Source organism: Microdochium trichocladiopsis (assembly GCF_020744255.1).
Source record: "Microdochium trichocladiopsis strain MPI-CAGE-CH-0230 chromosome Unknown B0I36scaffold_1, whole genome shotgun sequence".
Classification (NCBI taxonomy): domain Eukaryota; kingdom Fungi; phylum Ascomycota; class Sordariomycetes; order Xylariales; family Microdochiaceae; genus Microdochium; species Microdochium trichocladiopsis.
In genome coordinates this window covers 6184710-6209236 of record NW_025763544.1, presented here as the reverse complement: position 1 = coordinate 6209236, position 24527 = coordinate 6184710, and the positions used below count along the sequence as shown (strand labels likewise).

Below are 24527 nucleotides of genomic sequence, written 5' to 3'. Positions count from 1 at the left end.
CTGTCCCCCCCGGGTGCAAAGATTGGGTCGCTTACTGCCGCCATGTGGCTGTGAGAGCCCCAGTCCTGGACTAGGCCGGCCTCGCGGCATAGTTTCCAGCCCGAAACGATCCACCAACGGTTCGTTCTCAACCTCGTCAGCATCTCATCACTCCTTGCGCAGGTGACTATGCAGGATACCAGGCCGTACCAAGGACAATGCTCTGGTGCTGGAAGGGCCAGCTCCCTGCTCGATGCCGCGGTTACGGTTGAAGTTCAGGCGGATGGCACACTGTTGACATTCGCCAGCACCGCATACCATGATAGAGTTCGTCGACAGCTCTATGTATTCAGTTCTCGAGGCCATGCACTATCAATTGAAGCTGTGCATCAGGACAGGGAAATCCCTGCCTCAATGAATCATTCAGCGTCTGGTACTCGCCCCCCAAGTGTCCCGGATCCTAGAGAGCCGTCGGTAGATATCCTGACGCAAAACCATGAAAGTACATCTGCGCTTAGGTGACTTGCGATGCCAAGACCCTTCGCACGGGCAGTGTCAACAACCATCACGTCCGCCCACTTGGAAACAACATCACACAAGCCCCGTTGCTGGCATCACCCAGCGCTGACGCTTATTATTGAGAGACGAAACGCTCTGAATGCGTAAAGCACACCCAATCTGCAGTTCCCAGGTTCTGGATGTATGCTAGTTGGGTCGGTCACGTCACGGTAACGATTGGCGATAGGACTTGTGACGGCTTGGCCTCTTACGAGTATCTCATCTTCTTTGTCTTGGCCAGGGTGACATCTGATGCAACCAACATGGAGCTTATCAGATAACAATGAGGTGTTGTGATAGCAAGCTGTGAACGACAGAGACGCCTTTGGATGACGATTGGTTGTGTTGGTTGTCTCTTTAGGATGACATCTCACCGCACCCTGCTGGCTGGGCATGCGTGTTGACGTCCTAAGAACATTCGTTTTGCACTTTGTCTCTAGTTCTTCCCGGCCAATAGAGCACTCGCCATATGGAAGTAGCCATCTGCCTATCATTGCGCAAAAAAGTGCCCATATCCGCTGCGTCGGGACAGCAGTCGGTTGTTCCAAACGACACTTTTGCCATTATCAGCAAGGCGGTCGATCCCGGACCCCTACCCTGGTGCTCTCCAAGGGACATATCCACTCTTGGTGCCACCTTCCTGTTACATGCTGCACGGATGGCACTTCAAAGTGCCCGGACGTGCGGGGGAATCCACGATTATCCACTCTTGTCATAGCTCCCTTGGCCAATGCAAAAGCTTCGCTCTCCAAGGGTCCGGCTATCTTCGGAGGGGAGCCGGACCCCAGCTGTGATACGATATCTCTTGGTGCTGATCTCCTGGCCAGTCCCTGTTCGCGTAGTACTAACTGTTATCTGGCTTGTGGTGAGGGGACTTACACCGTTCTATTTCCTTGTGCGTGGGCCCCGTCTCGGCGCTCTTTCTCTTGTCCTTCTCTTCTCAACCGCCTTGGGTCCAGAATCACTTGCGCCCTCGTTCAAAGGTCAAGATGGGGCCTGACGTCGTGTCTCAAAGCTCGGACGAGCGGCCCACCTCAGCCCCGGCCGAGGTGGCGGCAAAGCAAGCCCACGACGATGTCGAGAAACTGCGCAAGGCCCATCAGTGGGACCCAAACTTGCCAATTGAGAAGGTTGACGAGATCACTGTGGCCGCGCGGGCTGACGAAGCCGACATCAACGCTGAGGTCCAAAAGGAGTTCGCAAACTCGTCGCCGTACGAAGAAGTGCGCGCCGCCGTCCGAGAGATCGACAATGAGGAATATGCCAACACGATTCGCGCTTGGATCATTGGCATGATGTTCGTCACGGCCGTCTCCGGAATCAACATGTTTCTCAGCATGAGGAGCCCTGCCATCTCTATTCCGGCTGTCGTGGTCATTCTCATCACGTACCCTGTCGGCATACTGTTCGCGAAGGTGCTGCCAACACGCAAGTTCAACACGTTTGGTGTTCAGTGGTTGCTCAACCCGGGTCCTTTCAGCATCAAGGAGCACGCAGTCATTACGCTGATGGCCAAGATCACGGCTGACTACCCCTACTCGACGAATGCGCTCGAAGCACTGCAAGCGCCGTCCTTGTACAACCACAGTCTTGGGTGGGGCTTTGCCCTCATGTTCACCCTGAGCAGTCAGATCATTGGAATCGCCATGTCGGGCATGTTCAGGCGGTTCCTAGTCTGGCCCGCCGCCATGGTATGGCCCGGCCAGTTCGCCACGACCTCGCTCTTGTACACCATCCACGACAAGCGCAAGGCCGACGAGATTGCCGAGGCCACCTCGAGCTCGTGGAAAATGTCACCATACCGTTGGTTCTGCTACCTGGGCATGGCCTCTTTTGCCTACTACTGGCTACCAGGCGTCTTGTGGCAGGGTCTGTCCGTCTTCGCCTTCGTCACCTGGATCAGACCAGACAATGTCGTCATCAACCAGCTGTTTGGAGGAGTGACGGGGCTCTCGCTCATCCCCCTCACCTTTGACTGGACATACATCTCGGCCTACTTGCAGAACCCGCTGCTTTCACCGTGGCACTCTCACTTCAACTGCTTGATTGGCCTGGGCATTTTTGTCATCATCCCAACCATTGGCATCTCATACACTGGAGCCCTCTTCTCCGACTATCTCCCCATCAATACCTCGCGGACTTACGACAATACCGGCCACCGCTACCAGGTCGCCAAGATCCTTACGCCGGAGTTCACGTTGAACGAGACAGCATACCACGAATATTCTCCCTTGTTCCTGACGCCCACATTCTTCCTCAACTACGGCCTGTCGTTCGCCACTCTCATGGCCGCGCTGGTACACACGGCGCTCAACCACAGCGGGGAGATTTGGTATCGCCTCAAGGCGGCGCGCAATCAAGAACCCGATGTGCACATGACGATGATGAACAAGTACAAAGAAGCGCCCGACTGGTGGTATGCGTGTGTCTGGCTGTGCGCCATGGCTTTTGGCCTGGCGACCGTCCTCGCGTACCCGACACAGCTGCCGTGGTGGGGCTTCCTCGTGTCCTGTCTCATTGCCTTCGTCTTCATCATCCCACTGAGCATGATCTTTGGCATGACGAACATCCTTGTTTCCCTCAACGTGCTCTCTCCCTTCTTGGGAGGTTTCATCTTTCCTGGCCGCCCCATCGCCAACATGCTGTTCAAGGTGTTCAGCACCATTGTCCTCGGCCAGGCTCAAGTTTTCAGCGGAGACCTCAAGTTTGCGCACTACATGAAAGTGCCACCGAGGACCACTTTCTTCTGCCAGATCGCGGCTGCCATCTGGCAATGCTTTGTCCAGATTGCTGTCATGGTAAGTAAACTTTATTTGCTTTTCCTTATGGGACATTCAATTGCCCGGCATCTTAGCTAACTATGGACATTAGAACTGGGCATTTGGCAACATCCCTGGAATCTGCGAGCCTGACCAGCCCAGCAACTTTACCTGCCCCAACGGTAGCACTTTCTTCTCCTCCAGTATTGTATGGGGTGTGATCGGACCTCAGAAATTCTTGGGGGCTGGCACGCTCTACGAGAAGATCCACTTCTTCTGGCTGCTTGGAGCCCTGCTCCCCGTCGTCTTCTACTTTGCCGCTCGCCGATTCCCCAAGTCGATTGCCCGCTACCTGCATGCGCCTGTCATGCTTGGAGCGATGGCCTGGCTGCCGCCTGCGACGCCACTCAACTTCTCGACCTGGGCTGTGGTTGGCTTGGTCTTCAACTGGTACATCCGCCGCCGGTGGAACGGCTGGTGGACCAAGTACAACTACATCACGGCAGCGGGCCTCGATGTCGGTCTCGTTTTGTGCACACTCGTCATCTTCTTCGCTTTTTCGCTGCCGGGCACTCCTCTCCCCGAGTGGTGGGGCAACGTCACCGTGTTTGAGACTCTGGTAAGTGTTGACCTACATGCCATTTGTAAGCATAGCATACTGACGTCGCGTGACTTTGCACGGAGCAGGACGCCATGGGGACGGCTATTCGCAAGACCGTGCCAAAGGGCGAGACATTTGGACCCTCCACCTGGTGATCCTCATAGTAGTTATAAGAGTTGCCGGCAACAGCTAGTCGGTGTGCCGATCCTTGTGCCATTCCGGAAAGTCTGGCATCAGCCTGGCAGATCTAGCACGAGGGTCGTCCCAGAGGTCATGGTGGGCGATTTGCCCAGTTGGCCCCTAGGAGGCCTTCTTCGTAGTTCAGGTGTCTGAATGCAATAGACAAATGTTTCTCCAGCAAATGCATACGTGATTCTCGGTGAGCCACGAGACAGTAGCCTTGGAGATCGCTTGACAAAGCTCAGCCGCTAGACAAGATCACACTGTGCGTGGTTCTCTATAACGTGACAAATCAGGCATGTCGGTCTAGATCAACAAGCTCGTCAGACACAAACCAGACGTGTGGGTTGTCAGCCTCGCACACTGCACACAAGCTCAACTGCTCCACTCAATACAATAAATTGTCAAGCGCCAATGAACGTACTCTGTGCTGGCTGATCATCGCCTTTCGCTTGCGGGGTCACACTCTACTGCCAATAAGCATAACACTACCCAGGGAATAGCCTTCCGGCTTCTCAAGTGCCCTGGAGCTAGCGACAGCTAGGCAAGGGTCAGAATGAGTATCAGTGGACCTGATCTGCACTACTATCGACCCGGCACGGGCCATTCCGCCTGTCGCTCCAGCACAACCCACACCGCGCAAGGCAGGCTAGACCTCAAGCGAATTCATCGTCGCACGGCCCTTGGCGTCAACGCTCTTCATGTCTGTGCGCTTTCCCGTTGCAGGCAATGCAGGCTGCTAGCCTGCTCAAGTGCCGCAGGCCGCGTGCGTGGCATGTCGTAGCCCCATAGTCCATCAGGCTGGTGAAGAAAACGGGTCCGATGTACTATACTGTCTTGGGGGGTGTAGCTGTGGACCACGATCGTCCTGACGTCTTGGGCGTCCTCGGTGACTGGTCTTGGCGCTGCTTTTCCTCCGGCAAGTCCACGAGCCGGTGATGTTTTTTTCTCTTGTGGGACATGGTCCAGTCACAAAGGTGCTCACCGGGTTTGGGTAGCAATGCTTGGCCCACGCATCGATAGTACTGCCGTAGCGCAGAAGATGCCCAGGCGGCAGGCCTCCTTCTCCTCCATCCAACACCATGCGATGATGTATGCCAGAGTGCTCGATTTCCAACGCTCAAACCTAGCCACCGTGATCGCAGCCTTCGCAACGATCGTGAGGTGTGTGACAGGATAATCTCAGATGCCCCCCAGGGGGGTGCGGAAGTACACTGGGCCGTTCCTTGCGACGATCTGGACATGCAGTTCCGGTCTGGCCAGCCCCGAGTACGCGTCTTAGAAAAGAGTCAAGAAAAGCGTAGCCATCATGAATATAAAAGGAGCCATTGTCCCCGTTCAAACCTGCTCTTGGCTTCAAGCAGCCCAGCTACAACAGCATCACACTTGCAATCACATCCTCACTACCTTTTCAATACAATTCATCACCTCCTCCCGCCCTTGCCTCCCACCCGATTCAAAATGCGCTTCTCCGTTCTCAGCACTGCGGTTGCCGCCCTCGCCGCTTGCAGCGATGCTGTCCAGGCCGCGCTTACGCCTGCTCAGATGGTCAGCAACATCCAGGTGATCACTCAGAAGTCTATGGCTCTTCAGGGACCGGCCCAGCAGATCAGCATCATCAATGGTCCCCTGATTGTCATCGGACAGGGCCCGTTTCCCGTAAGTACACAGAGCAGCTGAACAGAGTAGCAAGTCTGAGCCAAAGTCAGAGAGCTGATATTCATGCTCGCCAGGCCCTCATCGTTGGTTTTACCGACATTGTGTCGACCGCCACAACCGCCATTACCCAGATGCAAGGCAGCGAGCCCGTCACCGCTGCAGCCGATGCGACTGCCATCTTTGAGGCCTTCCGCGAGTTCGTCCGCGTCCACCAGGCTCTCCTGAACATCCTGATTGGCAAGGCCGGCCTCTTCAACACCATCCCTTTCGTCGGCCAGCCGATCGCTGCCGTCCTCCGCCAGGTTGAGGGCGTCGTTGATGTAAGACCATCTCCTCATACCTCACCCTCCAGGCTCATACCTTTAGTTCGTGCCCGTTGCCATTTGACTAACAATGAAATGTGTTCAAGACTATCGCCTTTAGCCTGATCGACCTCGTAGAGTCTCGTGCCCAGGATCTCCAGCGTGAGGCCAACAGCCTCGGCATGACCATCACCACGGCCATTGACTCTTACGATGGTCTCAGCTTGAGCAAGGCCAAGCGCGGCCTTGTCCGCAGCAACTCTTTCCGTGCCGTGCGTGCTTAAACACCCGGTCTGCTGCCCCATACACAGTCAGGTTCTATACAAGGGCATTGCCTCGCTCGGATAGCACTGTCTGTGGGTATGGGTACCCATGACCGAAGGTCGTGATCAGAGTTCTGGAGGACGATGGCGAGCAGCCAGTGGCGATGCGGAATATGCTGGATGATGATGATGATATGCTGCAGTTCACAGATATTGCATGCGAAATAATGTCGGGGATTAATGAGCAGGAACCGTACGTAGTTAAGACTTTTCTTTCTATTCCTCTATTCTCGCTTTCACAGTGATCATTTTTGTTAGCGTTGAGATAAATGTCCGCCATTAAAACAAGGTCACGTCTGTGAACCAATCCCGGTGCGGCTGTTATTATCACATCATTTTATGCCAACATACACCAAGAAACAGATTCTTACTACAAGTCCACGGACTCGAGCATGCTTTTCAAGGTGATTTTTTCAATTCTACAAGCCAGTCGAAACGAACCCTCCCCAAGTAAAACGGCACCATATTCCTGTGCTGCTGTGGCAAGAGGAAAAGCACGCCGCTTGCTGATTCCATCAGCTGCCTCAACTTGAGACCTGTGGCCGAGGCCAAATTATTCGGATCCGAGGCCTCATTTACAGCTCATGGCTAGGAGAATGGCCTCCGCCGACGATTGGCGACTTGTCTGCACAAGATCTTTATCGGTTCTAATCTCACCCTGTGGTCCTACAATAACCCCCTGCCGCGCTCTGAGCACGCCTTTCATAACCCTTCATCTTGAATTGGCCATCCTCCTCATTGGCAGCGTGTCTGCGCAGCTCCGTGGCGAGCCTTCCCAGCTGATGTCCTCCTTCTCTAGTGCTACTACTCATGTGCCCCCTTGGAGCGGCGTCGCCAATGACACTGTGCTTGCTGGCTGGTGACAGATCCAGCCTGCAGTGGACAGTCAGCGTCCTTTGTGGTGCCATCTTTGAGTCCAGATCCCGCCTTACCGCACATGGGCTTTTGTTTTGTGAGCATTGTCATTGCCGCCTGGGATCCGGGCATCTCTCTCTGTCGCGGCATCTTGTGCACGGTGCGCTTCCTTGCCCTCCGCAACAACCCGACCCTGGGTACAGCGTCTGAGGCCGGGGCTTGCAGCCTGTGAAACCTGGGGAGGAACTCTGTGACCTCCAGCCACGAATGAGCCATGTTCGCAGTGAGGCTACTTGATACTAGAGTATTGGGCCTTCACGGTATGCCTCCTGAAACCCTGCTTCGATTGCCGTAGTCAATCGAAGCCGCAGGCCTCGGCTGGGAGATCCTCTGATCATGCTCCTCCGTTTCTTCATCGTCACTGACCCAAGGCTGAAGCTGGTGTGCCGGATCCCGCGCCTGAATCTCGATGTCTTCGCCGTCCCCGCCGCCGACAAATGCGTGCAGAGGCTTAGGCGGATCGTTGTGGAACCGAGAGTACCTCCTGTGCTGCTTGCGCAAGCTGGCCGCGGCGCCGAGCGCCGAGGACCCGGCCGACCTTTCGTTGTTGTTCGCAGGCGTCGTCGTGGAGCGGGACGAGCCGAATGTCACCGTCATGAGCCGCGGGCACATTGTGAGGACGAACTTGCGGAGCGTGCACAGCGACGCGCAGACGACGAGGAGATTGGCCTCGACGCAGATCCACGTGAACGGGTCGACTACAGCCCATGTCTGGTCAAAGTCGACCAGCATGGGGAACAGAAGAACGAGGCGGACGATGGACGTGACGAGTGTCCTGTATTTTGTACTGTTTGTGAGCTTTTTCGCAATTCTCGAAGGCCGTCAACTTGGTTGGCTGGCATGGGCGAGACAACTCACATCGAACCAATGACAAATAGCAAGATGATGCCGGCTTTCTGGAAGGTCCGCAGCTGGAGTCCAAGCACTATCGGGATAGGCATCGCGAGAAGGAGGAGATCTGACACGACGCCGAGGACGGCAGTCGCGATATAGAGCGCGGCTGTGTTGATGCATGTCCCTTGGACGGTCACGTCCCACGTCTTCTGCACAGGGTTGCAGCCAAAGATCAGGCTGAAGAAGATACCCAGGTAGCCTCCGACGACGAAGAAGACCATGAAGAGGGTCGAAAGCCGGAACCAGCGGATCGCAGTCAGGCGGTAATAGAAGCATAGCAACGAGAGCTTCGCGAAACACGTGCCCGGTGCGTAGACAGCCGAAGATATCATGACAAGCTAGGTTCAGATCCCATCAGTGTGGACACAGCTATTTGGTTGTTGCACATAACATTGTCCGAACTCACCAACGAGAATTGCGAGTATTTCTGAATCGGGATCTCCCAGGCATGGACACCCATGGAGCCGGAACCATAGAGGTGACAACACAACACCTGTACGCCCCGAAGTTTGATTAGTGACTCGGAGAGTCGGACGCAACCGCGTAAGCAAGTGATCATGGCAACTGCTCACCTGAACTGCAACACAACAGGCCCAAGAAAGGACGAAGAACGCATCGTCCCAGGAAAACTTCCGAAGGATTGCAATCTTGGTATAGATCCGTTGCGCGAAAAAGAGAATTGAGATGGCGTTTCCAACACCTACTACCCAGTAGGTTTCTGGAATGCCAATGCGCCGTGGGTGCTCAAAGTCCACTTCGTAGCCAGCAGGAGCAGGCAGAATTGTGAGGACGCCGTTTGTGATACTCATGGCGGCAAACAAGGTCCCGCTTGTGGGGACGGTGCAACAATCAAAACAAGATATGCCGTGCCTTGGAGTAGCAAGAAACGAACGCGTTTGCTTACAACGGAGGGGAGAGGGAGAGAGAAATAACGTTCTAGGTATGGATATCGCACCAACGCTGTGTTCAACGGATCATGTGGGTCGACAGGCGAGATATAGAAAGTGCACCAGTCTCATTTGCGGGCTTGCGGTGCTTTGCGAATGTCTTTTCACGGAGCCGACCTTTCAAAGTTCCTCAGCCACGGGTCGTTGAGGCGCGCCTAGATGCAGATCACTCCGGCTGGTGGTGCCGCGGTTCCAGCGCATAGAAAAAGAAAACTCGCGTGGCAGCAAAGTCCCAAAGCACTGCGCAAATTGGTCCAGCCATTTCACGGAAGCACAGACAGGGGCGGAGCACAGGCGCGCGCGCACAAATTCTTTCAACTCTCAACGCGTCTGAAGGATGCAGCACGGCTCATGCTGATATTGGTCCAATATTGTGATACAGTTCGTCCCTTATTTCGGCTTGGTCAGGCAGCCCGCGACAGCAACCTCCTGCAATTGAAAAGATCAGAACTGAAGCACGCTAGAGTGCCAGCCAGATGTTCAGAGATGTGAGGAACTGCGAAGAATACTGGATGAAACGGCGTCAACCTACCACCGAGAATTCGGGTACTGGAGGCCCAAGTGTACTCAAGCACTCAGTGCCACTAAGAACGATTGGGCTACAATCATCTTCGCAGGATGCGGATGCGGGTGACAAAGAAAACCCGCGCGGAATGTGATTTCTTTTGGTAGGTGCCTTGCTTCTCTGAGAGAGCGTATAATCTGATCCTTTTGGGTCCTCGGAAACGCGAGTCGAATGTCTTGACTTGTGACTAAGAACCCATAGCCCCACTCGTCAAAACTCTATTGTGAGAAGTGACAGGTCACAACCCACGACTAGCCATCAATACCCAGAGCTGACTTTATGCGTTGCACAGTCATCTCTGTTGAAAACATCCATTCGTAGGTCACAGAGAGCAGAAGTGGTTGCCATATTCAGTATCATTTGCCACTAGCGGTCAATATAACTTTCGCTGACCCTTGATCTTGCCGAAATCACATTGGTACTGGTAGTCAATTGATTTCCTGAAGGCCGGCCAGCATCCAATGCAGGAACTTGGGGGCCATCCATGGACCCAGACCAAAGGTAGCCAGTTGAACAATGGAAAGCCCTCCACAGCCAACCTAAGGGGGTCCAGACCGCTAGCTTCATCAACGTCGCCAGCCTGAAGAGTACCGGGCTTTCCCAGCCCCCCCTGCGAGCTGACAACGGCGTTGCTTCTGCTGAGACGCGGAGTCGACGGGTGTCGACCTTGACAAGCTGCGATTAAGCATATCAACCTTTTGGGCTTTTTGACTGGGGTCCGCATGATGAGACGGCGCTCTGATTCGTACGATTCCCTCGGACTGACTCCAACTACCCATGTCTTTCCTGGTGAGAGATCAGCTTGACCAGGGGCCAGTGGCGATTCATGGGGTCCTGTAAAAAGAATAGAGTGAAGAGTGCATCCTCCCACTTACTGCCCTAGACCCCCAATGCGACCATTTCCACACGTTTTTGTACAAGATCGTGTGGCCTGATCTCTGTCGTCTCCAATTGCTCCCAACGGCCAAGTGAAACAACACCAGCGTCCCCTCATGTCGCCGCTCAAGTTCTCTCTGGCTGCACTTGCAGTTGCAAGCCTTGCTACCACCAGTCTAGGCTGCGAGGTTGGCGATCCTTTCCCATGTGTAAGCACCAGGACTGTTTCAGACCGAATACTGTCTCGGCTCGTCTTTTTTACTAGTCTCTCGCTGACACAGGGACGTTTGGTACAGTGCAATAGCCTCAAACTGGTCGGGCTTGGCAGCAGACTCCTGTTCCCAAACAGCACCGCCTACACTGAGCGAGAAGACTCATTCTTCTCACTCAACGAGCGGCTCCAGCCAACCTGCATCTTCCAGCCCGTCGACGCAGCTGAAGTGTCCTTGGGTTTGACCACCCTGCTCGAGGTGCCTGCTTGCCAGATCGCTGTCCGCAGCGGGGGCCACCACCACGCAGCGGGTAGCAACAACATCCACGACGGCGTGACCATTGACCTCGTCAAGCTTAACTCTGTATCCTATGATGAAAGCACCCAGACGACAAAAGTCGGCCCCGGCGCGCAGTGGGGTGATGTGTACCGCTACCTCGACCCAATGGGGCTGGCAGTCGCCGGCGGGCGCGACGCCACTGTCGGTGTGGGCGGGCTCATCATCGGGGGCGGCAACAGTTTCTACTCTGCCCGGCGCGGCATGGTCTGCGATGGCGTGGTGCGGTTCGAGGTTGTGCTTGGCAGCGGCGAGATTGTCGTGGCCGACACGAACACCAACGCGGACCTGTGGGTTGCCTTGAAGGGCGGACAAAACAACTTTGGCATTGTGACGAGTTTTGAGCTGGACACGTTCGAGACTGGACTGCTCTGGGGCGGCACGGTGTACTACAGTCTTGACAAGCGGCAGACTCTGATCGGCGCCTTCAGCGACTTTGCCGACAAGGTGGACGAGAACACCGCGAGCTCGTCTATATTGTTCTGGTCGTGGCAGCCCTCGGTCCAGTCGACCCTGATTGGTGAGTGACGATTCGCGATTTGTTCCCTGCACCTGTGATAGCCCGGATGGATTGCTGACACCACTTGGGCAATGGTAGGCACGTCATTCGTCAACGTCGATAATGTGGTCTACGACGAACCGCACGAGGAATTCTACGCAATCCAGAATCTGACTTCATCGATGCGATCGACGAACATCACGGACCTGACCGTAGAGCTCGAGTTCGCTGGCGAGATATACGAGTAAGTCTCTTGTCCCATCTCTGGCGTGTCCGGGGAGGAGCTCACTGACCGTTCTCTGCCATACAGCTGTGTCGAGTTTACGTTCTCTTTCAAGAACGACCCCCGCGTAATGAACAAAGTCATCGACCTTCACGATGCGGTGGTCGCCACGTTCGAACAGCAAAGCAAGGATTTCATCTCGGTGGCTATGTTCCAGCCGCTGGCGCAGTCCTACGCCCAACAAGGCACTGCCAGGGGTGGCAACGTGCTCGGTCTGGACCAGTTCCAGGAGACGAGGATCTTGAGCATCATCTGGCTGCAGGTAAAGCCTGAGCTTGTGGCGACGGCGAGAGAGCTTGTTCAGGGATGGTACGACGAGATCCAGGCTTTTGCAAAGAGCGTGGGCAAGGACAGCGACTGGATCTACCTGAATTATGCCTACGGCAGCCAGGATCCCATCGCTGGGTATGGCAAGGCTAATGTGGACAAGATCCGTGCCGCAGCGGCTAAGTACGACCCAGCTGGGGTATTCCAGACTCGGGTTCCTGGAGGCTTCAAGGTGTCCAAGGTGTCATTGTGATTCCTGATGGGCGGATGGGGCGTAAAGGTGGCATGGACTTGCCAGTCGAACCGTGTACATGGCTGATTCCTTCCATTGCGCGGGAGACGCTCTGTAATGATAATCGAAGACCACGCGATGCGCGGAGCACCTTTGCAACTGACCACGCACCGTGAGTCTTCGTCAAGGGTCGTGGGTTCGTGCCAGGCCCCAGTTTCCTGCCACGCAGCAGGGGAAGTGGGATCTAAGACTCAATTGCGACTGAAGTGGCGTCTGAGAGACTGCTGCTGCCAGTGCCGGGAGATCCTGATGGCGACTTGAGGCGACGTGCGGTTGTCTGTTCAGACAGCCGTGATGATGTGCACAGTCGTTGTCGTCATGCGTATGCAGCGACAGAGGTTGGATGAGGTGACGAGTGATCGGGTGTGGCCGGCGGGCGGGTGCGGTCGGAAGGGGCGTCCTGGTGGTATGTTAGTCAGAAGACAGAGCCACAGTCAGCTACTGCCAAGGCGTGCGTTGCAGTGCCCTGCAGTGCTGGCTCCAGCGGTCTCCGCCTGGAAGCACGTCCCTCCGCAGGCCCGGCAGCCCTGGAGGGCATTTGCAGGCGCCGGCCGCTGCCGGGGCTCCACCACCATTGGCCCATTGCCAACTCCACAAGGGCAAGAGCAACGGCTCATCGTGGATGACACATGCATCAACATGGTCACAGGCACACCCAGGTTTGCTTTCTTCGGGTGAAGCAGGAATACCACACAAGACTTTTAGAAGCCTGAGACAAAGACTCCTAGACAAGACAGGAAGATGGCTTATAAAGTCGGCACAACCTTCATCATGGCCAGTCCCGGTCCCGCCATGGACATTCACAAACACCACCATCAGCCAACTCCACAAACAACAACATCAACAACATCCTGAACAATAACACCAGCCCCTCTGCAATGCAAGGCGACATCTTCCAGCTCGAAGACATCCTCAGGCACCAAGCCCAGGACCCCATCACCCCTCCCCCAAAGGCCGCCCTCGCCATCAGGCACTACTACTACGACGACGAGGCCGAGTCCCCCATCATCTCCGTCTACAACGAGGACGACATCTCTGCATATCTCTTCCACGGGATATCCCCAGTCGCGTCCTTCCACCAAGACGACGACGCGGTCCAGGACTACACACCCGTCAAGACCGCGCCCGTCAGGGACGAGGCACCCACCAGCACAAGTACCAGCCAGGCGCACTACCTCGAGGCCATCGCGGGTGCGTTTGACGACTACTACACCGACGCCCCCAGCGTCATCCTCGCCGACACCACTGCCACTCCCGCCAAACACTATCCGCGTCACAAGAGCACCAAAAATAACAACAACATCCGCTTCTCAGTCTACCAGTACCACTCTGACGACGAGGACGAGTGTGCCATCTCCACCGACGACGAGGACAACGACGAGGACTTGTACAGCAACAGCAGTAGCGGCAGCAGCAACAACGGCGACCCAGTGACACGCACCGCCAACACGAGCCGCCCCTGCCGGCACTTCCACACCCACCACATCGGCTCCCCGCCCGGCAGCGACATGCCACCCGTCCGGCCCGTGCTGGACCGCAAGCGCGACAGTGCGGCGGCGGCAGAGGCCCGGCGCTCGCAGGCACTGCAGCAGCCCGGTGCCGCCGCCGTCAAGGCTGCTGCTGGATTCGCAGCGCTTCCAGCGGAGCAGCATGTCGATCACATCGAGGGCCCGCTGATGAGCTGGTGGCCGCTGCCCGTGGAGCAGCTCGAGTTCGACTGGAATGAGAGGTTCTATGAGTAATAACGAGCAAGTGTGGGGTGTGTTTATATGTGTAATGACTTTCCTCTTCTGTGGCGGGACTGCAGAACATTCAACGTGTACAACAATTACGGGGCAATCTTTGGCGTATTGGGGCATTGCTTTAAATGGGCAAAAGAATCGGTGTTTAGGGAACTTGCAAAAATATACATCACGACTTTTTTGTTCTGACCTGGCAACGTAAAGACTTCTCACAGCTTTTGACTGAGTCGGCCTGGCTGGCGTGACATCAAGGTTGATGACGTGGTACTTGATTGATGCTGCATTCACGGCTTTGTTCTGCGTGACTGGATGAGAACAAGAGCAGGGCTGCGTAGAATTGGCTGCGCCTTCTTGGAGTCTTGGTTCACTCGAAGTTGCTGTGCTACCTGCGTCTCATCGTACTGAGCGTCAATCTATGCCTCCAAACCACCCTTAGTCGTCGAGACCACTCTTGACGGGATCCCAGGCAATCGGCGAGTACTCGTCCGTCTCGAGCTCGGCGACCTCTTCGGGCGTGAGCTCAAAGTCAAAGACCGCAAAGTTGTCCTTGATGCGCGAGGGCGTGACGCTCTTGGGTAGAGGGACAAACCCCTTCTGCAGACTCCAGCGGGTCAGGACCTGGGCCCAGGTCTTGCCGTATTTCTCGCTCAGCTTGGCGAGGGTCTTGTCCTCGGCGCGCTGGCCGCGCACGAGCGGGCAGTAGGCCTCGACGGCGACGTTACGCTTGGCGCTCCACTCGGCAATGTCTTTGCGGACGCACCACGGGTGGGCCTCGTGCTGGACGACCGAGAGCACGCCGCCCTTGCCGGGGCCCCCGCGCTCGGCCTCGAGCTCCTTGATGTGCTGCTCGAGCTCGTCGAGGTGGTGGACGCCGTAGTTGCTGACGCCGATGGAGCGGACCTTGCCTTCCTCGACGGCCTCGACCAGGGCCTTCCAGACCTGCTTGCGCACAGCGGAGCCGCCGTAGGGCGCGTGGAACAGGACGAGGTCCAGGTAGTCAAAGCCGGCCTCCTTGAGGCTCGTGTCGATCTGGGCCTTGGCTGCCTCGTAGCCCATGTTCTTTCCCGGGGGGATCTTGGTGGTGTAGAAGATGTCGCCGCGGGGCACGCCGCTCTTGCGGATGGCCTCGCCGCAGGCAGCCTCGTTCTTGTAGGCCGCGGCCGAGTCGATGTGGCGGTAGCCGACCTTGAGGGCCTCGGCTGTGGCCTTTTCCGCCTCGGCGGCAGGGCTGTTGCGCGAAAAATAGAGACGTTGGTCAGTACGCACGATCCCCAACCTTGTCAAACCGTGGACTCCGCCAAGACTGCATATCATGGAATGAATGGGCTTACATTTGGTAGACCTTGGGGAATGGCAAGTTAGCGCCTGGCACGGATTGCCCATGGGAGGAGAGGTGGGAGGACTTACACCAAAGCCGACGAGGGGCAGCTCATAGCCGCTGTTGAGCTTGAAGGCGGACTGCGCGGTGATGGAAGCCATGATGACGGTTCTGGCGGGAGGGATCTTGGAAGCAGAAGAAGACAGGTTGTGGGTGTCGACATGAACAGAGCGGCTGAAGGCGCGAGGGAGGAGAAGGTTTATATGTGCCCGCACGGGGGACCTGGTGCCGTCGAGGCTAGGCTGGGGATGGCGAGTGCAGGCTGAGAGAAGCCGCGACGCACCCCGAAGGTGAGGGGCGAATGCCTCCAGGAGCATAGCCGATCAAAGGCGGGCCGGCTATGCAAAGCTGCAAACCGGGAAATGCGAGGACCTCGACATAGGCAAAGCGGCCGATTGAGGCTGCTTACGATAGCCGTCTCGAGCGGATGGAACTGGCAAGGGAATCACCAAGGCCAGCAACACCGATCCGTCGGAAGTTGAAGCTCATACCCGCAATCAGAATTGCCCAACATCGCCAAGCTTGCTCGCAAGATTCATGGCCAACGGTAGCCGGCCCCGAGGCTTATCTCCGGTGTGGCTACTGTGAGCTCTGCCGTCACGTTCATGTTTCGTGCAAAGTGATCGCACGAGCAGCACCAAATCCAACGACGACATGGTTGACGACGAGCACCATCGTTAACTCAGACGGTGTCCGGCCATATAAAGCCCGGCGCGGAGATATAAGCTCCGCTGACTACAGTGGTCCCCGAGGCCACGCCATGCAAGATCCCCATCGCGGGCACCTCTAATCTCCACCACATGGAACAGTGCTTGCGGGAGGGTGGTTGCACAAGCAAGAAGGATAAAAAACTGTTGACAGAGTGCCCTGGCTGGTAAGGCCTGGAGCTACCCCGCCCCTGCGTCATGATTATGCGACCTCCGCCCTGAATCGTCGCCAGCCTGGTGGGGTCATTGTCACTGTCGCAAGCCATCTCCGACGCCCAACTGCAGCCTTGAGCACGAGAAGAGAAGAAAAAAAAACATTCAGGCCTGTCTTTACTCTGCGTACAGCACAACAGAGCACGTGGGACACGCGCGCTTTGGCATCCTGTCCTCGGATTGAGCAGACGTATCGAATCAGTCACAACATCCCATCTGCAGCACTTCACCTCGTATCGACAATTGGGGCTCGACTCTCGGACAGAAAGGACACCACCCGCAAACACAGACACGCCGCCGGCCTCGAGCCCAACAAGCAGCCACCATGCAACTCGTCAAGTCCAAGGCAGTGCAGAGCATCGACGACATCGACGAGGAAGGCGTCGGCCTGATCCCCATCGACCCAGAGGACATGTGGCACGCCAACAACCTCATCAGCACCGACGACATTATCCGCGCCCACGCCGTCCGCAAGGTCGTCCTCGAGACCAAGACGGGCAGCACCAGCTCCGAGCGCGTCCACACCGACCTCACAATCCGCGTCACCTCGACCTTTTTCGACCCGGCCGCGTCCGCCCTGCACGTCTCGGGCACCGTCATTGTCGAGAACAACTGGGTCAACATTGGCCAGTACCACACCCTCGACCTCGAGCTGCACCGGCCCTTTACGATATGGAAAAAGCACGGCTGGGACTCGGTCGCCAAGGAGACCCTGCAGGACGCCCTGAAGCAGGACAAGGAGGGCGCCGTCGCGGCGGTCGTCATGCAGGAGGGCATCGCAAACATCTGCATCATCACAGAATACCGCACCATCCTCAAGCAGCGCGTCGAGAGCAGCATCCCCAAGAAGCGCTCCGCCAGCTCCGACCAGGACTCGGGCATGCGGCGCTTCTTTGAAAAGACGCTGTCGACACTGCTGCGGAGCGTCGACTTCTCCAAGCCCCGGCCGCTGCTGCTGGCCAGCCCGGGCTTCGTCGCGGGCGACTTCAAAAAGTACATTGGCGACGAGGGCCTGCGGAGGGCGGACAAGAGCATGCAGGCAATGGCGAAGCAGGCGACGGTGGTGCACTCGAGCTCGGGCCACCTGCACAGCCTCAACGAGATCCTCAAGAGCAGCGAGGTGACGGCGACGATGAAGGACATGAAGTTCTCCAAGGAGACGCGGGCGATGGACGACTTCTTTGACAAGCTGCGGCGAGACGACGGGCGGGCGTGGTACGGGACGGCACCAGTGGAGAAGGCCGTCATGGAGGGCGCGGTGGGCCGGGGCGGTGGTGTGCTGCTGATCAACAACTCGCTGTTCCGGAGCATGGACATTGCGACGCGGAAGCGCTATGTGGCCATGGTGGACAAGGTCAAGGAGGACGGTGGCGAGGCGAGGATACTGAGCAGCGACCACGAGAGCGGGCAGAGGCTCGATGCTCTGGGGGGGATTGCCTGCACATTAACGTACCCGATCTTGGATCTGGACGAAAGCGACGACGAGGGAGGAGGTGACGGGGGCGAAGGGGAGGAGATGGTGATATAGAACTCCGCTGCGTGTGCCGACCGCGTGGTGGACGTGGCGCGGACCTCCACCGATGTAGACAATGATACCAAGACATGTCGTTCTGGCCGGATGGCATTCGTGAAGCCCATGTGGACGGCAATTTAAGTCATTGGCTGGTTGTGGACCCTGCATGTCCATCTAAGCCGAGCCCAGCTGCGGCTGTGTGTGTGGTGCAAGTGTGTGGTGGGCTCGCGTGGAAAGCTTGTCCCAAACCTAGCGGTGGGTTGGTTGGGGAGTCGCCGCAGCCTCCCTCCACTGGAACGAGCTGACTGTGGCAGGCTAACGTCATCTCTCACCAGCCGTGCCTCCCGAGACGGCGTTTCCCCATCGACACGCGACGGTTTCATTTACCCTCATTCCCAGGCGGCTCAACCTGCTGCAGGATTTCCCCACCACTTTACGGTCGTAAAGCTCCGCCGCATCAATGACCTGGCTGGACCCCGGGGCGGCTTGGCTCATGAGGCCCCAGCACAGCATTGACCCTCCTTCCCACGAGCCACAGCACCCGAGCTCCTGAGCGGCGCGCGCGACAGCCACGTCGACGACGCCTACAGTACCCACGGACGACGATCCAGCAGCCCGCCATCGCCAGGTCGCGCTGCCACGGACGGCTCCCCGGCAATGGACCACGACAGCGGCCTTGCCAGCAGCAACGGCGATCTGCACCGGCCCGGGCGGCGATCCCGCGACTCGGCCTCGTCCTCGCCCGCCCGTCGCAGGAGCCTCGGCACCACCTCTGTCCTCCAGTCCTCCTCGCAGCCGCCCTCGGGACGCCAGCTCAGGGCATCACCACTATCTCCTGCCGCCGAGGCCACATTTGCCAGCCCAGGCGCCGCAGACACAGGTTGGTTTTCCGCGATCCCGCTACTTCCGTGCCCAGCGTCGACGTTGCTCCCGAGCAGAGTGGAGACGAGCACTTTGCTCGTGCATCTAAAGCACGCGCGGTGTCTGTCTAGCCTCGACTCCTCCTGCAGGTTATCTCGCTGCCTGGGCCTTACAAACAACCTGCTTCTCCAAGGCCTTGCTTGGGACGCCTAGGCCATCATCAGCTGCTAGCCTCGGAAATGCCTCTGTTCCTGCAGGAGCGGCTGCCGTGAACCATTGGTTCCTCTCCAATAACGGAGAATGGCTGTGCTAATGATTGTCCCCAGGCACCAGCGTTTCCAGTCCTGTGGCGCCCTCGCACAACAAGCACCTTTCGGTCAAGATTCCCCGCAGGGATGCTGCAACACCCGAGACCAAGGATAAGGATGCCAAGCTATCTAAGGAACCTAGCGACCATAGAGACCAGAAGGTCTCCTCCGCCAATAGCCATGCTGCTCCTCCATCTTCGCCGACGACGACCGACTTATCCTCGGGCATTGATCCGTTGTCCCAGGTCAGTCTAGCTGTCGACTCCTCTGATTGTCTCGTGCTTCTGAAGCCCTGGCTCACCCGTTTGTCCTCGACAACACAAACAGCACATCTTTGCAAGGACAAACACGGATCGCAGTCTAGCAAATCGACTGCGTACTCCAGTCAGGCCAGAAAGCCCTGCCAATGACGGTCTACCTCGCCCAAGCTCAGACCTGTCTGCGAAACAAACGTTCGGCCAGGTAGAGCAGACAAAAGATAAGAAGTGAGTCTTTCTTTTTCCCTTTACAGTCAGGTTCAATAATGGCGCGGCTTGCTGATTGTGACTACCATTACCATAGAAAGGCTGGCTCGTTTCTAAGTCGCCTGAGCATGATTGGTGGGGGAAACAAGAAGCGCGACGATGACATCCCGGACGATGACTCCGAAATCGGCAGCGAGCGCCGCATCGAAGGTGCCGATGCCATGGCCTTCACTTCGGCCATCAATGCTAGTGGCTACATCCCGCGGCACAAAGAGCCGCCTCGCTTCGTGCGCATGCGGGCGCATAACAAGAAGGTTCGCGAGTTCCATCGCCTCTTTCTTGCGCAGGAGCTTGAGGGCACGAAGCCTATCGCGCCGTCGGACAAGAGTGCATCAACCTCGGGTGGGGGTGGTCCAATCTGGGCCATGGAGTTCAGCAAGGACGGACGATATCTCGCAACTGGTGGCAAGGACAGAGTCGTCCGCATCTGGGCAATCCTGGCCACACCTGGGGACAGGAGAGCCTACGAGGCGAACGAAAGCCAATCGGACACGCAAGGGCACAATCAGCGGCTGAGTGCTCCCGTCTTTAGCTCAGAACCACTCCAGGAGTTCACGGGCCATACTAGCGACATCCTGGACCTCAGCTGGAGCAAGAACAACTTCCTCCTCTCATCCTCAATGGACAAGACAGTCAAGCTGTGGCATATGAGCCGCCCAGAGTGCTTGTGCACATTCAAGCACAAGGACTTTGTGACTTCCATCGCATTTCACCCTCGGGACGATCGCTTCTTTCTTGCCGGCTCCCTGGATGCCACACTGCGCCTATGGAGCATACCAGACAAGTCAATCGCGTACTCGGCCCAGCTGTCCGACCTCATCACTGCCGTGGCATTTTCTCCAGACGGTAAAACGTCAATAGCCGGATGTCTGAATGGAGTCTGCGTCTTCTATGACACCATTAGCCTTACACTGCAGACGCAAGTCCACGTGCGCTCCTCTAGAGGCAAGAACGCAAAGGGGAGCAAGATTGCTGGCATAACAACCAAACAATACACCAACAGCCGCACAGGCAGCAGCACTGTCCGCGTGCTTGTCACATCGAATGACTCCCGAATCCGGATATACGACCTCAAGGACAAGACCTTGGTGGCGAAGCTGAAAGGGCTGGAAAATGCCTGCAACCAGATAGGAGCCAATTTCAGCGACGACGGGAAATACATCGTCTGCGGCAGTGAAGACCGGCGAGTCTTTATCTGGTCAGCGACCGTTGATGACGCCGACAAGGACGACAAAAGGCCCTGCGAGTATTTCGAGGCACACACTGATGTGGTCACCGAGGCCATCTTTGCGCCTCGGGAAACTCGAATGCTGCTGCAGGCGTCTGACGACCCAGTCTACACTCTATGCAACCCTCCACCGGTGACACTACTCAGCAGGGAAGAGGAGGAAAAGTCTACGGTACATGACGACTCTCTGTCTGAGGCACCATCTTTTCGCAAGAAGCCTGAAGAGTCCCCAGCGTTCATCGCGCGCTCGGCCCATGATGATGGCAACATCATCGTGACGACAGACCGCACAGGTGGCATCAAGGTCTTCCGGCAAGACTGCGCCTTTGTCAAGAGGCGGCAAGCCCAGGAAAGCTGGGAAACGACATCTGCCTTTTCGAAGAAGATTGGAAAAGACAACGTTCTCGGGCGCACGGGCAGTATCATGACACGGACGAGCGGAGGCGGCCATCACTCCCGTCGCAGCTCCATAGTGCAGTCTCGCCGCGGCTCGCTCGTGCAGGCATTCGCGCCGGGCCAACAGATGACTCCTGACCAGATAAACTCTTGGCGACAGGGCATCGAGGGCGGCCACTACCATACGCTCCCGCGCAGCCGGCCCGTCTCAGTCAGCGTATCGACGCCAACACCCAGTGAACGTTCCGTCTCACCCAGCAAAGCGGCACGCACCCCTCTCGCCACAGCCAGCCTGACGAATCTGGCGTCAAGCGCGAGGAGGGAAGTGTATACCAATATAACCCCGACCACACCGCTCTCTCCCACGTCAAGCTTCAGTCAGCCTGTCCGTGGCCGAGACTTGGCAAGAGCCGATGCGCAGACAGTCCCCCCGACGCCCAGCTTCTCGCTCATGTCTGCCGACGAGGACGAACATCAAGACAACGTGCTGAACCTTGACGCTGCGGGCGCAAGCTACTCGTTCTGGAACCTCAACCGCTGGCGCAACATGGGCGGACTTCGAAGTGGGCACGTCGCCAATACTCAGAGCACCGGCAACCTGCCTTCCACCAGGGCTGCGTCTGATCCAAAAACCTTGACAACTGGGGATGCCGCCCCGCGTCGGGAAGCAACCACGCCAAATCTGCCGAGCCTGCTGTCCGTTGGTAACATGATCAACCGCCGAGGTTCCTCGGGTGACAGGTCGCCAATGTCAGTATCTCCCGAACGCGACAGTAACAACGAGCAGCAGCCACGAAAGTCGGGCGAGGGCAGAGGGTCACCCACGAGGCGTCTCCTGGACAAGCTGCCCGGCTTCTCCATCCCCACGACCACCATCACGCGTCCGAGCGAGGATCACGGCAGCAGCGGCGGGCACTCTCCCGGCGCCGAACACTCGGGTGGCCACCGGCAGCTCAGTGTGATTCGCGGGTCCGTAGACCTGCGATCGGGCTCGGTCGTCAGCCAGCTCAGCGCGGAGCTGACGAGCGACGACGGCGGCGAGGGAGAGGGCGACGAGATGGAGTGTTCCAAGTGCGGCAGCCGCGAGTTCAAATCCAAGAGAGTTGGCGGCAAGCAGCGCTTCATGTGTGGCAAGTGCGGGCGCATGGTTGATGGGCCGTGATTGCATCTTTTGTTTTGGGAGAAAGGGCCCCGTGTCTGGGAAATAAATCTCGGGGGCCAGGGCTCTCGCGCTCCCCTGGGGTTGTCTTTGAATATTGGTAACAAGCGAAAATCATCATCCGAGCCACGGGAAGCATAAACAATACATGAATGATAGTCACTGCAGGTCTAAAACGTGATCATCCGCCTCGGTGTGATATTCTTTGCGCGGGGATTGTGAATGGGTAAAGAGATGTATTTGTCTAGCCAAAACGCCGGAGAAAATGTGTGCAAGTGTCGAATCATTCAGTCATGCCCTTTGTACCCCCTGTCTTCCCTTTCTCTGGTCTCGTATTTGTTTCCCTCGTTCTCGTCGTGAGAAGCTTCCCTTGATCTCCCTCTCCATCTCCCATCCGTCCTTTTTGCTGCCCGTCGCCGGTCTACTTGCCCTGCACACCAAAGACGACAGGGATGGGCCGGAAGATGCTAAACTCCTGGCCCGTCGCGACGAGCGTGCCGGGAATCTGCGGGTGCCAGTGGACCTCCTTTGTGTGCTCCGAGTAGTGCTCAAAGAGCAGCTGCGGGGGCATGTCCTTGACGCCGGCCGTGTCCTTGCTCTCCTCGTCGTCCAGCTCGACGGACAGATCCCACAGGGTGACCTTGTGGTCGCCCGCGCCGACGGCAATCATGCTGTCGTCGGTCGGGTGCCACTCGATGCTGGTGATCTGCTCCTTGTGGTAGGCGAAGCTGGCGATCGGGGTGGGCTTCTCCGTGGCCGCGCCGGCCTTCCATGACCGCAGGTCCCAGACGCCCCAGACGCCGTTGTCGTCGCCCGTCGCGAGGAGGTGTGTGGTCAGGCGCGACCAGGACATGACGTTGACGTCGACGTCGCTCACCTGCACGGTGAGGGCGGGCTTGCGGGACTTGCTGCGCACGTCCCAGACGCGGACGGTGCCGTCGCTCGAGGCAGACGCGAAGACGGACGCCTCGCTCGGGGACCACTGGATCTCCTCGACGCTGCTGGTGTGGCCCTGGAAGGGCCGCGTGTCGGTGACGAGGCCGCCGCCGGCAGTGCGGGTGGTGACGTAGATGAGGCCGTCGTTGTCTCCGGTCAGGAGCTTCCCCTCGGGGACGAGCGGAGACCAGTCCAGGGCATAGCCTTCGGATTTGTGGGCACGGATAGTGCAGATCGGCTTGTTCTGCTGAGGGCTGACAATCATTCCGGGGGTGTCAAAGGAGGCGAGATGCGGGGTGATGTCGTGAATGAGGACGTTGCTGGACTCGGTCATGGCGGCCACCAGCGTGGTGGCCGGGCCGTTGGGGTCCTGGCTGTTGGGCACCTGGTGGGCGCGGACTCGGTTCGTGGTTGACGTCAGGGGGATCGACTTGGCCTCGAGGATGGGGTCCGAGTCCTCGTCATCATCGTCGTCGTCCGAGTCCGAGTCGTTGCCGTCGCGCTGCATGCGGCTGAGGCCGCTGAACTTGAGGACCATGAGCTCGTTCTCCTTCTCGCGGCCAGCTCCGGCCTGGGTGCCGGCGACGGTGAACATGGTGGCCGGGTAAGCGCGCTCGCGCTTGTCGCCGAGGCGGTCGCGGATGATGTCGAAGGAGAGGCAGGGCCATGGGGTGCTGAGGTTGTGCAGCATCTCGTATGTGGTGACATCGGGGGCGAGGTGCTGGCCGGCCTCGAGCTTGTTGCGGCCGACGATGAAGGTGCCATTGGCATCGACGTCCATGGCGGCGGCAGCCTTTTCGTCCGCCTCACGCTCTGCGTCGGGGCGGCCGTCGACGCCGGCCTCGAAAATCTCGTCCTCGCTCTCGAACTCGTCCTCGAACTCATCCTCGAACTCGCCCATCTCGCGGTCGCCGTCGACGTCCATGGGCTCGGGGCGGTCGCCGCCCTTGAGGGGCGTGTCGCCGGTGTCGTGATCGGCCACGCGCTTCGACATTGTTGTGGGGAATGGCTGGGCGGCGGTGTGAGAGAATATTCGTTCAGTGTGTTTGTTTGCGTGGTAGTGAGGCTGTCACGGGCTGCCCACCAGATCAGGTAAAAAACGAGTTTGGCAGGAG

The 24527-nt window shown here is 57.7% G+C and overlaps 9 protein-coding genes across 9 annotated transcripts; 6 read left to right on the top strand and 3 right to left on the bottom strand.

Annotated features, from left to right (window-relative positions):
- Positions 1-1442: 1442 nt before the first annotated feature.
- On the top strand, positions 1443-4277 carry B0I36DRAFT_420179 (small oligopeptide transporter). Its single transcript, XM_046162152.1, has 3 exons — positions 1443-3335; positions 3409-3915; positions 3984-4277. Exons 1-3 carry the CDS (start codon positions 1527-1529, stop codon positions 4050-4052), a joined length of 2385 nt encoding a protein of 794 aa, XP_046019660.1. The 5' UTR covers positions 1443-1526; the 3' UTR covers positions 4053-4277.
- A 1177-nt stretch (positions 4278-5454) lies between these two features.
- On the top strand, positions 5455-6483 carry B0I36DRAFT_392709 (UVI-1 protein). The gene is made up of 3 exons (XM_046161442.1): positions 5455-5736; positions 5811-6056; positions 6146-6483. Exons 1-3 carry the CDS (start codon positions 5539-5541, stop codon positions 6320-6322), a joined length of 621 nt encoding a protein of 206 aa, XP_046019659.1. The 5' UTR covers positions 5455-5538; the 3' UTR covers positions 6323-6483.
- Positions 6484-7870: 1387 nt separating this feature from the next.
- B0I36DRAFT_205490 (uncharacterized protein) lies at positions 7871-8979 on the bottom strand (the record flags this gene model as incomplete). Its single annotated transcript, XM_046148830.1, has 4 exons — positions 7871-8051; positions 8135-8508; positions 8577-8663; positions 8743-8979. Coding segments are annotated over 4 exons (879 nt in total), but the record flags the coding sequence as incomplete, so codon positions are not given.
- A 1695-nt stretch (positions 8980-10674) lies between these two features.
- Positions 10675-12489, top strand: B0I36DRAFT_392705 (uncharacterized protein; the record flags this gene model as incomplete). Its single annotated transcript, XM_046161441.1, has 3 exons — positions 10675-11626; positions 11705-11817; positions 11887-12489. 3 exons carry the CDS (start codon positions 10675-10677, stop codon positions 12406-12408), a joined length of 1587 nt encoding a protein of 528 aa, XP_046019657.1. The 3' UTR covers positions 12409-12489.
- A 555-nt stretch (positions 12490-13044) lies between these two features.
- Positions 13045-14378, top strand: B0I36DRAFT_313103 (uncharacterized protein; the record flags this gene model as incomplete). Its single annotated transcript, XM_046152586.1, has 1 exon — positions 13045-14378. A coding segment is annotated over exon 1 (860 nt), but the record flags the coding sequence as incomplete, so codon positions are not given.
- A 243-nt stretch (positions 14379-14621) lies between these two features.
- B0I36DRAFT_232642 (aldo-keto reductase-like protein) lies at positions 14622-15668 on the bottom strand (the record flags this gene model as incomplete). The annotated part of the gene is made up of 3 exons (XM_046149157.1): positions 14622-15417; positions 15521-15531; positions 15597-15668. 3 exons carry the CDS (start codon positions 15666-15668, stop codon positions 14622-14624), a joined length of 879 nt encoding a protein of 292 aa, XP_046019655.1.
- Positions 15669-16812: 1144 nt separating this feature from the next.
- On the top strand, positions 16813-18015 carry B0I36DRAFT_234025 (uncharacterized protein; the record flags this gene model as incomplete). Its single annotated transcript, XM_046149265.1, has 1 exon — positions 16813-18015. The coding sequence occupies one exon, from the start codon at positions 16813-16815 to the stop codon at positions 18013-18015; it is 1203 nt and encodes a 400-aa protein (XP_046019654.1).
- A 361-nt stretch (positions 18016-18376) lies between these two features.
- B0I36DRAFT_313097 (WD40-repeat-containing domain protein) lies at positions 18377-22658 on the top strand. The gene is made up of 4 exons (XM_046152584.1): positions 18377-18880; positions 19188-19414; positions 19497-19654; positions 19731-22658. Exons 1-4 carry the CDS (start codon positions 18658-18660, stop codon positions 22477-22479), a joined length of 3357 nt encoding a protein of 1118 aa, XP_046019653.1. The 5' UTR covers positions 18377-18657; the 3' UTR covers positions 22480-22658.
- On the bottom strand, positions 22659-24505 carry B0I36DRAFT_313096 (WD40 repeat-like protein). The gene has a single exon (XM_046152583.1). The coding sequence runs from the start codon at positions 24404-24406 to the stop codon at positions 22898-22900; it is 1509 nt and encodes a 502-aa protein (XP_046019652.1). The 5' UTR covers positions 24407-24505; the 3' UTR covers positions 22659-22897.
- Between the last annotated feature and the right edge of the window lie 22 nt (positions 24506-24527).

Coding starts and splice junctions, on each gene's coding strand:
- B0I36DRAFT_313097 (XM_046152584.1), top strand. CDS start 18,658: ATGGACCACGACAGCGGCCTTGCCAGCAGCAACGGCGATCTGCACCGG. Junction 18,881..19,187: donor CCCAGGCGCCGCAGACACAG/GTTGGTTTTCCG, acceptor GATTGTCCCCAG/GCACCAGCGTTTCCAGTCCT. Junction 19,655..19,730: donor GAGCAGACAAAAGATAAGAA/GTGAGTCTTTCT, acceptor CCATTACCATAG/AAAGGCTGGCTCGTTTCTAA.
- B0I36DRAFT_420179 (XM_046162152.1), top strand. CDS start 1,527: ATGGGGCCTGACGTCGTGTCTCAAAGCTCGGACGAGCGGCCCACCTCA. Junction 3,336..3,408: donor TTGTCCAGATTGCTGTCATG/GTAAGTAAACTT, acceptor TATGGACATTAG/AACTGGGCATTTGGCAACAT. Junction 3,916..3,983: donor TCACCGTGTTTGAGACTCTG/GTAAGTGTTGAC, acceptor TGCACGGAGCAG/GACGCCATGGGGACGGCTAT.
- B0I36DRAFT_313096 (XM_046152583.1), bottom strand. CDS start 24,406: ATGTCGAAGCGCGTGGCCGATCACGACACCGGCGACACGCCCCTCAAG.
- B0I36DRAFT_392709 (XM_046161442.1), top strand. CDS start 5,539: ATGCGCTTCTCCGTTCTCAGCACTGCGGTTGCCGCCCTCGCCGCTTGC. Junction 5,737..5,810: donor TCGGACAGGGCCCGTTTCCC/GTAAGTACACAG, acceptor CATGCTCGCCAG/GCCCTCATCGTTGGTTTTAC. Junction 6,057..6,145: donor AGGTTGAGGGCGTCGTTGAT/GTAAGACCATCT, acceptor AATGTGTTCAAG/ACTATCGCCTTTAGCCTGAT.